Genomic DNA, 13,545 nt, shown 5'->3' on the forward strand with positions numbered 1-13,545 from the left:
GATATTTTATACTATATGCTCACTACAGTCTGTGTGACTAACTTGCACGAGATCCTCTACAAGGAGAATTTCTGAAGATTGCCAGTTGACAGTGCTCAACACGACTAAAGGAAATGACCCAAGAAATGGGGCAAAGGCTGAAAATGAGAACAAGCCTACACCAACAAATTGGCTTTTTCTTTACAAGGGGAAATTAACACATACAGGGTGATTCAGAACATCAGACATGGGCCTTAGACAGAAGCACAAAGTAAATGTCAAGCCTGGTTCTTCTCATTCTTAGCTGGCGCTCTGAGCCATATGCACAGCCTGCTCTGAAAAGGCAGCATCAGGAGGAGGACAAGTACCAGCACCCCTGTATATCTGGCCACCATGCCAGGAATATCCTGCAGCTGTGGATCTGGAGTAGGCTGGAAACAGGATTCAAAACAACAAGAACAGCAAATTTGCTCTCTGCTAACAGTAGTTTACAACCCCCAGCAACGAGAAGCTGAACAAGCAGCTTGAGAAAGTCACCACCTCTTTGAGAGAAACCCTGCCAATACTGAGGCCATTATACCGCACAAGGAAATCAAGAAGCAACCGCAAGGCCAAGAGCAAGTAAATCAATCAGCAAAGCACGAACACCACACTCAGATCTAAGAGTTGGGAGCAGAGAGCCACTGCAATCAAACACATGTCCAATTTAGGCTGCAATCATAGGGGTTTTTCTATCTAATCAGTCATAAACCCTCAACTTCATGCTATTGGTGTACATTTTTTCTTCCTTAAAGCCAGATGACTAAAGGGTCATTTTGCTTTCATATCCTGGTCCCTTAGTTTCTTACATTCTGTGACAGTATGATCAAATTTGGGTCACACTTAAAGCGCTCCTTTTTTCCAACCATTTCCACCAGATTTCTGTTAGATATTTCAATGATTTCTTTTTGTAGAGCAGTTTTTAAAAGTTTATTTTTCCAAGTAAGTAGAGTCAGATACTGCTGTCATCTTCACAATTTGAAATGAATTTGCACATTTCAAAGCAACCCTATCAAATATCAATAAAAACACCACTCTCCATGGAAAACATTTAATATAGGAAAACAAGAACAAAATAAAAAATTCAACTGTTTTATGGGAAACACAACGACCTCCGATTTTTAGACTAAGAGACACCAGATTATTTACTGACATTTGTATAAAGGAGCTTCTACTGCAGTTGCTAACAAGGAAACTCACAGGCCTCCAAGCATTTGTATTGCAAATACACTGCTTGCAAACCCTGGTCAACAAGGGACATCTACTGGTAGCAAAGATCAGCGTGAGTAGGTGAGCACCAAACCAACCGTTTCACAGAATTCCAATACCAAACTAAAATTCCACTGATCCTCCTGACAAACATAAGAACTCCTACTCCTGCCACTAAATAAAGATTGCTAAAAAACAGGGGAAAAAAGCAAAACCAAAAAAAACCCACAAAAAACACAACAAAAGATATTCTTCCAAAGACACAGCTAAACATTAAATAGACAAAATTAGAACAGTACTTTAGTAATATTTACAGAAGGAAAGGCATTTTATTTAAACTCTCCTTTTTATTATCAGCAAACACACATAAAGCAACATCAAATAACCAGATATTTTGGAAAAAAACATTAAGTATATAAAGTAAAATGAAAAAGGCATATAATAACACACCAATATAAGAAATGGCAACTGGCAAGTCTAGATTAACACGCCATCATCTTCATTTGAATATTTATGTTTCCAACTGCATATCTACCTAAATAATACAGTGGCCCTCACCTGACTGATTATATAAAAACAAAAAAGGAAAAAAAAATAAAATCAGGCCTCTGGTTTATTTGGGGTTTGTTTCTAAAAATCCATATAACAAGTAAATTTAAAAAGGAATAATTTTAAATTTACTACAGACAAATCTTGCCACGTATCAGAAGAGTTTTTTGCTTTAAAAAGTTTCAGGCTATCTTTAGATGCAAACAGCTTTTAGAAGATACTGTAAGCAGTAGATTCAAAATTCATGACCACAGATTTTGTCAAATACAGATCTATGCAAAACAGGATGCAACTGGTCAAACAGTAAGCCTTGTGACTCATTTTAACTGACTGAAATGAAACAAATACTATTTAAAAAATAAAGGTGTTTAAAGGTTGGTTTTTTTCTTTTAAAAAAATCAGGCACTGTGTTTCACTAATAGAAGTTTGTTGAAAATATCTTTGTTCACATAAACAAGCAAAACTTATATGCCTGTGAGTCTGCTCTGCAAAAGAAATTCCAACGCAAAACACCTGATCTGGAAGCACAGCTGCAACTATTAAAATACAGATTGGCCATGTCAGACTCTTCAGTCTCACCCCACCTCAACCAAAAGTACTAAGAATCAACTATCTTCTCTCTAACCTGGGGAGGTACACCACATGGGACCAACCAACGTATAAATAATTTCTAGGTAAAACTGTCAGTATCAAGAGAATGGGAGCAGAACCACATGAGTGCAGGTATCATCTCCAAACTAGCACCGTGAGAAGCGTAAGACTAAGAGACAAAATATAAACAAGGCTAATTCTGTTCTCCAATTATATAATACGGCAATACAAGCACAGGTAAGGCATCTTGCTGGTTGTGAGCACAGAGTAAGCTCCTTTTTGAGAAACAAGTTTTGTGGCTGATGACAGAGCCTGAGGACCCTTTCTGTAACAACAGCAACAGTCAAACCACAGTTCTTTCCCAAACTTCACCTCTACTTTGGTGAAACAGTTAAAACTTCACACTTTCTGCCCTTGTTTTTCTTGCTCCATTAATCCACATGCATGTAAAGACAGCAATGCCTTTCATAAGGCTTCCACAACACAGCATGGTCTAAAAGTTCAAATGCAAGGAATAAATGCAAACATCAAAGAGAAAAAAAATACACTTAGGTCCTACCCCAAGTTCCCAGCCTTCTCCAGTGCAGTGAGCCATCATTCAAAGGTGCGTGAAGCAAGTGTTTAGGTTCCATTTGTGAAGAACTCCTGGATCTGAAGGCTCCAGTGAGGCCTCTGCTGCCAAACTGCAGGTAAGCAGCTCCCAGCGGACGGTACGACCGGTGCACACTGCTGCTAGAAGCGTGGGTAAGGTATAAATTAAACACTTTAACTTCCACAAGTTACTTGCTATACCTGAAGCCTCCAGCGTCTGAAACAGGCTTGCTACCACAGCCCTGTCCCTCACAGCTGGGCCGCACGGCTTGATTATGGGGGATTTGATTAACCTCTCGCTTCAGCTGCAAATGCCACCTGCAAACGCAGTCTGCCTGTACAAGCGGCTGTGGGGAAATAACCTGCTTGCCGTCAGGTGTATCGGGTGGCTGGCACCTCCGACATGGCGGGGAGACGCGGCCTCCCCGGGCCCCTGCCCCGCCAGCCCTGCAGCCGGGCCCGCCTCGTTGTTATGGTGGCCAAGGGCCACAGGCCAGCGGCGGCCCGCTCGCCAGCCACCTGCCCTGCGGGGAGCCACCCGCCTGAGGGGAGCTCTCCCGCCACCCGCCTGAGGGGAGCTCTCCCGCCACCGGCCCCGAGGGGAGCTCTCCCGCCACCCGCCTGAGGGGAGCCACCCGCCTGAGGGGAGCTCTCCCGCCACCGGCCCCGAGGGGAGCTCTCCCGCCACCGGCCCCGAGGGGAGCTCTCCCGCCACCGGCCTGAGGGGAGCAACGGCCGGGCCTGCCCTGGCCCTCCCGCGGCCGCGCCCCGGCCTCCCTTGGCGCCCTGTTTTCTCTTAATACCGGAGCAATATGCATTGAACTGAGCTATTCCACTGTTCAGGCTTTTACTGTAATTTTCTTTCATGCTTTTAGACAAGACCACAGAGCGGTTCAGAGGAAGAGCAGCCGCTGGCCTGGCCAGCAGTCAGGGCTCCGTGGGGGGCTCCAGCTGAACCAGGGTGCTGTCACCACCCCTGCACCCCTTTGCACAGGCAACTTCTAAAAAAAGAAAAATGCTCTCTACTCACAAGAAAGCCCCTGTTAAGTTCTATACAAACCAAACACCCAGCCTGGAACAGCTGAATTTGATTTCTGGGACTTGTTGCCACCATCTCACAGGAGAGAGGGATTAAAGCTGCAGCTGGCGAGAGCTAAGCCTCTACTTTAACACATAGTTAGGCCCAGACCTTGCAGGTACCACAGTCTGTTCATCGTTTCAGTTCATGCTAGCATGGGAATGCACCTAAATGGCAATCATTGTTGACGTGAAAGTGTAGAAGCGTAAAGGGAATGCATACACCTCAAACACAGCTGATGCCTTTGCTGAGGAGCTCCATTCCAGCCCTGGCTGAGCTTGTCCCACCTGCCAAGGAGGGCCAAGAGCACATGTAAGCAGTAACAGGAGCTGTAAAAAGACTAGGACCTTTCACTAGGTTAAACATCACTTTTGTTAACAGAAAACCACAAGTTCCGTACAGATTATGATGAGAAAAACAAGACGGTTATAGCTTTGCCATCATTTGAGACAAGATGTGACCATCTGGACCATGACAGAATGTAAGGGTAATAAATGGACAGGTAGTAGCTACATGGCATAGGTACTGCATTGCTCAGGCTGGAGCTTCCCAAAATATTTAAAGGGAGGAAAGCATTCTCCTCAAAGGCACAATGAGAATGTTAATTGTAATGATGCAGTCCTCTCTAGTATTCAAATTACTTTAAAACTCAGATTTCCATAGATTTCACCAAGACAAATCTTGGAAACATACTAATGTAAAGAGTCCCACTTTAAAATAATGGAAAAGCTTCCCTCCAGTCCCACCTGATTGTGATAAAACTTTGGTTAGGAGGTTTTAACAATGAAATGGCATCTGGCACTGTGATGCTTTTGACTGGAAAGAAACAAACCTTATTATCTTTATATGATGCCCACCCTCCCTTCCTCCATTTTTACTACAGAAAGGTTGTCTGGCTAGATAGTGACATAGACATAGCATTTTGAGTTGCGCAGAAAAGCTAGTGACCCATTAGGGCAATTAAATCCAAACATGAACACAATTTCAAGTTCAATACTTTGTTTCCTCTAGCACCAGAACAAGTGAACTAAGCGTGTCAACAGTTGCATCACATTGTCTAACATGTGTTCCGCTACAAGTGAAGTGTGTATCATGCTTATTTCTGGCTTAGCAGCACGTACAAAAAAGAAAGGGGGAGAGGGGGTAGGGAAGAGGGGGAAAAAAAAAAAAAAAAAATCACATTGATCTCGCAAGGCACATAGGCTTACCTAAACCTAAGAGAAAGATAAATGAACAAAAGGTTATCAGAGAATGATGCCCCATAGAAAACATTAAAACATAGCATAAGTAACTTTCAAAAGCCAATATGCATCATTAAGCATCTCTTTAATTTGTTGTAATATAAAGAAGCATACATCATTCAGTTCTTTTAAGTACAACTCAAATTGTACACTAACAAAAAAAGATCAATTCAGACATCCGTGAACATGTCACAACAGGATTCATAACATTTTGCTCTGCTGGTATTGCACTTGGAATGGTTTTGAAGTAAGGCACAGTAAAAACAAAGTCATTTAGTGCTTCTACAGCAGATGTCTTTTTTTAAACACATGCTACATGACATAAAAGTACTTCTTCTAGCTTATATATATACACACACGGGGAAAGAAAAAAGCATGCACTAGAGGATTTAATTTCCACATATCTTGTTTCATAATATACAAATAAAGTAGTTAAAGATGTAAACAAATTGCATGCACATAAACTAGAGCAAAATCTTTAATACAGTATCTGAAAGCTATTATGCTTAAATAAAAAAATATAACTTATTAGTACTCAGGTTTATGTGCCATTTTTGTCATGTAGAGATTAAAAGTTGGGGCTGGGGCAGGGAGTTATGGGTGGGCAGGGAAGATTTTTCTGGTTTTGCTGGTTTTATTTTTTTGCTTTACATTGTTGGCAGCAGTACATTGGTAAGAAAGACAAATATGGCTTTTGCAAAACAACGTATAATGAAAACATGAGAAAGTACAATTGCATTTGGGGTCCAGCATCCTGATATTTTCTAGTCAAGAACAAAACAAAACAAATCAATATGATCTACACTTCAAAGAGGGAAAGCTATGCATTCCAGAAGACCTTTCTAAAGACATTTAAACTCTACAACAACCAGACACTTAGTCAAGTGTAAACTCTTAAAAACTAAACAAAGAATCTGAATGACTCAAGCTTGGCTTTCCACTTCAATTGCTACTGAACAGGTTTCTCCCATGACTGAGATAGCTGAAGTGCTATTAGATTGTCTTCAGAATTAACCAGATGCCAGGAGCGAGTTTGCTTATTTTTAAACAAGTACATGAGAAATTAAGGAAATTAACTACATGATTTTTGGTTTCACTTTATCTTTGGCATAGGATATGCCATTTTTCAAATTAAATACAGGACATGTACCGCTCTACATTCCAACATATCATGCTGAAAAGGCACATTTGCTGCTGCCTGGGTGGCAAGGGAAGACACATTTTGCAAAGGCACGGTGTTTAGTGCACCATTCCTTCCCCATCCCCCAGAGAGTGTTTAAGTCAGACCAGGTACAGTTCTACATAGCGGCCTCCCAGGAGCTGTCCGTTTTTCTCAGCCACTGCTTTCTTAGCTAGTTCCAGGCTTGGAAAAGTCACCAATGCCTCTCCACTGGGCTGGCCACTAAAGTTGTAAAGCACGAGGATGGAATCTGCTTGGAGCTGCAATGGTGCAAGAAGACAAAAGAACAAAAACTATTAAGACCACAGAACACGCTCAGAAATGCAGTTTTTAATGCTGTGCATCTATCTGGTTCACTCCACTCCTGTGTCTGTGGCAAAAAGATTCTGGATGTGATAATAGTAAGGAGAAGGGACCGAAGATTAAAAGAATTCAGCTTTTACCTTGCTGAACAGCAGCAGCTCTTATTCTGCTGGTGTGCTGAACAGAATGATGTAGACATGATTCCATGCAAAGATTTTGCTAAAGAAATAATTCAGGTTAAAGGTTGATAAGAAAACAAAGACTTAGACGTTAATAAAGGATAAAGGGAGCCAGAAAGTCCATGCATTCAGTGAATAATTCTTGTAGTATGTGGACTACTGGCCAAGTGACAAAGGCTACAAGGCATATGAATACTCCCATGCAAAGCTTAAAAGAAAAAAAAATAAAAAATGATAGAGTTGTACGAGAGTTCTGTGTTGGGAGGACGAGCTGAAATTAATACAGGCATGCAGTGCAAGAGAGATTGTTCAGCCAAACGAGTTTGTTGCAGTCCAACTGAATTAAATGTTTATTGTAATTTTAACAAGGCTAAGAAAAAAGCAGGCTAGCAAATGAGATTATTTAGTAGTTGGAGCCGATTTACTTTGGAGTGTGTTTGCCCTTATGAATTCTTAAAGGACAGTTCCAAAATGCCGAGTTTAAAGCAGACATCCGTCCGCCCTATGGTACCCCAGCCATTTCCCATAACATGCTCGAATTATTTCCAAACTAAGTTTGGAGGACCCGTTTTTTGCATAGAAATGGATCTCAGTGAAGTTTCAAAACCAAAGGTTGAGGGATCAAAAGCTCAGCATACAAAGCTTGTTTGTTGGAGAAATCGGTGCCAGACAAAACATATGGCCTATGGTGGAAAACCAACTAGTTTTATAGGTGTTAACCCAACTCCGGCTAAGATCACGTGATTTAAGTCATCCTCATGAGTTTATAAAAGGTTAAATTATTTGAGGGTTTCACTTTTTGTAGAATTTATGCGTGCCTGGTATATGACAAGAAATGTCAGACTTCTCAGTTATTACCAGTAGCAGTTTCTGATCAGCTTTACATGCAAACATATGGAAATAAAGCAAGTACATTCCAGAGCTTCACTCACCCAAGCACTTAATAGGCAGTAGTATTTTTAAGAAATAAGCAACAGTACACTTCAGAAACTAAAAGCACGTATAAGACAGTTAGTACAGACTTCATATAATTTCTTCTTGCAGAACCGATTTTAATCAAGAAATAGCATGCAGAAACAAATTCAAAGACAAATAAAAACCATCATGTCTGAAGCCCAGTTCAGGTTTGGAAGTGATCGTGGTTTATTTCAGAACACCACTGTGCACAGTTTGGGTTGAGCCGCAAATCTGAGCTAAAAGCCGGTCTGCTCTAGACCAGCTCTTTGCTATTAATCCATATGGGACCAAGTCATTTCCCACCAGTCCCAAATGTAAGTTTAATATTGCTGTTCAGAGTCAGCTGAAAACACACAGGGAGCGAAGCGGAAAGCTTTAAGACGTAGTTTAAATAGCAGCATCGGTGTAATATCAATGTAAGGCTCTGGAAATCCATGTTATAAGAGTTGCATAGAAGGTTAGCAGAGAAGTCTACACATTCTGCGAGCAATTTAATTAAAAGAATTAAATAAAACCCTTCCATTTTATGTTAAGGCACGCTAGTTTTACGTTCATATTTATATAGATTTATAGGTAGAAACATATTTTATTTATGTACATATATTATTTGAAATATAGATTCAAATCCATACAATTTTTTTTTCTGGAATTTTTATTCTAAAAAAAAAAAAGTGGTCTGTAAGATACCACTCTGGACTGCTTAAAATTCAGGATGTGCTACTCTGTGGATTATTTTCTAGTCAGAGACTCTTTCCATCTCACACATAGTAGAATCATATTGCTGATCTGGTTTTCCAGTTAATCTGGGTAAAAGGAGAGTGCCAAACGGATTGTCCAAGGTCACATAAATATGGAAATATTCAGAGTAATAACGGGTGTTCTGCACACTGCCAGGCCACACAGCCTCTAGTCTATCTTGTCCCTAGCAGATCTAACAGTATCATGAGAAATCAAACATCAGCTCAGTTGTTTTCAGATCCGTTATGTGAGCTGATCTTCATTATCTATGAAGATGATTCCATCAAGGCACAGTATTTGATTGCCATCTTTTGTATTGAGGTTTTTTTTGTGTGTGTATATATATCAGGAGGAAAAAACCATAGTAGCTAATCAGTAGCATTTTGCATGGAATCCAATAGTATTGGGACGTCACGAGCTTCATGCAGCATGCAGGTCACAACAAAATTTCTTTAGGAATTATGTGTTAGTGCCAAAAATGCAGGGAAGTTTACTATTAACAAATTTAGTTAGTTGCATTTAAAAGCCACTATACAAAAAAAACCCCTCTCCTAAAAAAAAGGAAAGTGTAGTAGTTCACATTGCATTAGGGACATCAAGATGCATAGAAATTAATTTCCAGGCAGCTATATGATGCAGGAAAGAGAAAGCCAGAAGTTTGAGGGTTTTTGCACACACATTTGTGTGCGCTTTGTAGCCACATCAGGGGGGAAATAAATAAATAAATAAATAAATAAATAAATAAATCACCTTCTACTGCTATGCTAAATAAGATATTCAACAGAAAGCTTCACATGAGAAACAAGCACAAATAAACTACTGGAAGTTTAACACACCATCTGAGCAGAACCAGGCAATCACACTACCTCCACCACTACCATCCCATCAACTACAGATCATAATCAGCCTGTTTCCGCAGGTTACTTGATTTATTATTTTTTTTAGCGGGACATAAGCAGAAAGCTTAAAGCAAGGATCCCAAGGCAAACGAAAGGGAAAAAGCCATAAGCGAAAAGTTGTATCGCCAAGCCCTTCTTTCCCCTCCCACTCACCACTGGAGACCCAGTTTCTGCCATTCGCATCTTACCTTCTTCAGAAGTTACAAAGAGTTACAAACAGACCCACTCTTTCGGTGCTTGTAACACACTCCTTGTTTGATCACTCAGCTGAATAAGGCCATTGTAGTCATCAGGTGCATACTACAGTACAAGTGTGATATATGATAATCAGCAAGAGAAGGAACAGTTCTGGTACAGCAAGCCACACAGACGATCATTTGCAACCATAATTAAGAGCATCAGCTATAACAACTGGCAGGAGACAGTGAATTTGACAGATACTATTTTTATGCAAGATAAAAATACATTAACTGCATTACTGGTTCTAGAAATAGATTTAAAGTAAACACATGTGGGGAATATTCCAAACTATGTATTTGAACTGTTCCTTATCAAGGAAGGGGAATAGTTCAGACCATGAAGTGTTCCTTTTTTCCTTCTCCTCATGAGACAGAGCATTAGGTAACAAAACTCTTAAGTTTGCATAATCGTGTTTCCAGTAATGGCTCGCACTGGGACAAATGAGCATCTTCCAGCATGCATATTGAAGTGGGGGATTCGAAGAATTATATGGATCTCATTCAGATTTTTCTATGTAGTCATGGAAACAAACTGCAGCTTCTCTAGGGTAGAGTGATAAACACTTTAGCTGCATATAACACTTACACAGACTACACCAAGGTAGTTAAAGAAAAATCCATGTCCTGGCATGAATACACTTAAAAGATAAAATAGCATTTATACCAGTATAGTATATTTCCACATAGGAAACAGAAATAAACTACACAGTGTAACTGCGTCATGATAGATTTGTAGTAGAAGAACACTAAAACAAGAATAGTGACTCTACAGTACAGTCACACCAATAAATTAAAAGAAAAAAAACCCACACGTGGATTAGATTAGATCTAAGAAATATTTGAGATCCTGAATCTGAACACTAATCATGCACACTATTGGAGGGCCTGGTACAAATATGAAATCTGTAGTCAGAAAACAGATTTTGGGGAATATGAACATGGTTTTGTGTTTGTCTCATAATCTATCCAAATTACATATCCTGGAAAGGGACCGAGCATTCTTGCACATGCTACAAAGACTACCGGAGTGGCTCCTGTAATCCAGAAGACAAAATGTTTAGCATAACCCACATTATAGAATATCCTTTCAGTGGCAAGAAGAGCTTCCTATGTCCCCAGAAATTGTCTGGTTTGCACTAACATTTTAGAGGATTGCCAAACGCACACAACGTAGACATACTATGCTGCCTTCCTTTGGAAATTTCTATAATACAAAAAGTCTCCTGCCAGCTTAGGGAGAAAAAGGTATTATATTTGGGCATACAGGACACATGGTATCCATCCAAAGTGAAGTTGAAAAGAAAAAAACCAACCATCACAGTATACACCTTCCACAAAGAACAACAACCAAGAGCCCAGAGAACATAAAAGAAGAGAACCTCCCAGAATTTTTACTACTGAATTCTAGCCACCTTCACATCTAGACCCATGCCATTAAGTAAAAGACAAATATAAGAAGTGTGTTCTAGATAGTCTCTGCCAGGGCAACCAGACCGTGCAAATATTAGATTTATCAGTTCCCAGACCTGCCCTTGAAACAAATCTACAAAATGTACATTTACTCTTTGGAAGGAATGTCTCAAGATAGTACATACTTTAGATTATCAGTAGATGTACAGCAGGTAAAGATCTATCGTCTCTTGTGAGGGACAGTGTTTAAAAGGTTACACCTGAAACATGAACAATGTGGAAAACATGAAAGTGGGAAAACTATCCCGGACAGAAACGTCAAAGTTGTCAGAGCTTAGACCTAGGCCTAAAGAAAGAAAGAGGGAAAGAAAGATAGATCAAAATACCTAGCAACAGAAGCAACTTTAAATCGCAAGAAAGATAGGTTGAGAGACTGCAGTTAATTAAAACGGAAGTTGTGGAACAGTAAATTCTTCAGACTTACAGATTTCAAAAAGTAGTACTGCAAACCAAGCTAGGAAATAAAATGGAGTCAGTCTTATTCCCTGTGAATGAAATGGAAACTACCGTAACCTGTCTGAGGAAGTTCCCAAATACTTCTGATTCTGTCTGTATTTCAGAAACCCAGAAGAACAAAACAAAATGATCCAACCACATCAGACAATGTAAAGCCAAGGGTAAACCTGTAAACTCATTGCTCAGAACGGAAATACAGTTTTGCTAGCTTCACCTGCAATGCAGTAGGCCCACTTCTGCTTCCATTTAGATCTCAAAACCACCACCTAGTGATGTAACCTCCCAATATAACCAGTTGCAAGTTCACTGAGCTAGGTTCTAGCAGTTTGTTTCCAGTGTAAGTATTACTGAGACCTGACACAGTACGGCCATACCAAGATAATATGAAACTTGAAGTAGCGTTTTCAAATACCTACCCTTAATGCCCAAGTAACTGGTAAAAAGTTACCAAATACCGCAATACCTTTAAATTTAAGTGAAATGAAATTAAAAACAGACCTCACTGTGTCTCTGCTACCCTCCCCTTATCCTACTATCATCTCATTCCCACCTTCCTTGCTTCTCTGAACTGAAATACAGACTTTCCTCAGAGCTGCTGCCTTCTCCTCTCCTACCTTTGAGCTCCCAGCTCTTAGGGGGTTGGGCTTCCCTTCCAACCCAAAAGATTCTGTGAATCTTCCTCACCCAGGGGTTTCCGCTTACTCTGAGTATATCAACAGCAGCAGCAGAATATAGCGGCCTACTGGAAGGACACAGTGGCAAATCCTGCTTTTTAAGCAATGACAATCTATGAAATACAATCTCTATCAAAGTCTTCTTTCATCTCATCCTTTTAAATTGGCTACTCACACGCTCATAGATGATTAACAGGCAAGATCCGTTTCCTAGAATAACTGAAGGAGAATGCAGAAGTAAATACAGACAATAGAGCGATTTCTCCTTCCCCCTTGAAGCAGCAATCGAGAAGCCTAGCTTAGCCTAGTAAGGAAGGCCGCACAGAACACCAGTGTTAAATTAAGAGCTCCATTAGAAAAGTCAGCCTCAGACTGAAGAGCATCAAGGTATGCTTCTCAGCACGTGCTCCAGTCCTACACTGACTTCTTCCAGTGATCAGAGATGGGAGCTAGGATAAAGAAAGATGGAAACTAGGTATGGGATAATGTTTGCATTTAGAATCTAACCCAGGAGAAGGAAGCAAAACAGAACCTTGCAAGTGTTTACTAAACAAGATCCTGGGGTCAACAATTAGCTCCATGGCAGGCTGCAAGATGGCAACAAGAATATGCATACACACCAGGGGAAAAACCACAGCGGACTGGAACAGAGATTGCTCTGCATAGTGAAGAATGGTGTTTCCTGTTCCCTACATTCTTCTTGTTGTTAAGGTATATCTTAAGCTATAAAAGCGGGGACTTTTATAGCTTAAGACATGTCTGTTAACAACGGCAAAATGATGTTTCCTGAAGGACATGTTGCTTCTTTACAGAATCAGCAGCTCACCTTACATGCATAAGGTAAATACCTTTCTAGGTATTAACATTTGAAATGGCAGAGATATTTCAACTTCTATATAAAATAACGCTTATAATATTAGATAACATATTATGTAAACTACATTATAACATAAATGACAGATGTATATTGAATAACAGTAACTCCTCTCTCCTAAGAGAGATGGCCATTTCTAACCAAAAATTACCTCCGGTATGGTAGCATCTCCCCGACGGGCTATCTGCTACGCTTACTGCAGTGCAAAACTTTTCAGAATTATATGAATCAGACACAAACTGGTTAATAAAGGAGATATACTACACTCTCTCCTTGTACATTTTACTTCTTTCAGGAAT

The 13,545-nt window shown here is 40.2% G+C and overlaps 1 protein-coding gene across 4 annotated transcripts in view; it reads right to left on the reverse strand.

Moving 5' to 3' along the window:
- Positions 1–5,343: 5,343 nt before the first annotated feature.
- Positions 5,344–13,545, reverse strand: part of ESRP2 (epithelial splicing regulatory protein 2) — a 59,829-nt gene continuing 51,627 nt past the window's right edge. For 2 of the 4 annotated variants that reach the window (XM_056360765.1, XM_056360764.1), the window contains 2 exons: positions 9,722–9,833; positions 5,344–6,717 (listed from right to left, as the gene is read on the reverse strand). In XM_056360765.1, coding sequence (XP_056216740.1) covers positions 9,744–9,833 — 90 coding nt within the window. In that variant the 3' untranslated portion in view covers positions 5,344–6,717; positions 9,722–9,743. Of the gene's footprint in view, positions 6,718–9,721; positions 9,834–13,545 lie in introns of those variants that run through there. The other 2 variants (XM_056360768.1, XM_056360766.1) reach the window with 2 other exon arrangements.

This window comes from Falco biarmicus, chromosome 15 (assembly GCF_023638135.1).
Source record: "Falco biarmicus isolate bFalBia1 chromosome 15, bFalBia1.pri, whole genome shotgun sequence".
Taxonomy (NCBI): domain Eukaryota; kingdom Metazoa; phylum Chordata; class Aves; order Falconiformes; family Falconidae; genus Falco; species Falco biarmicus.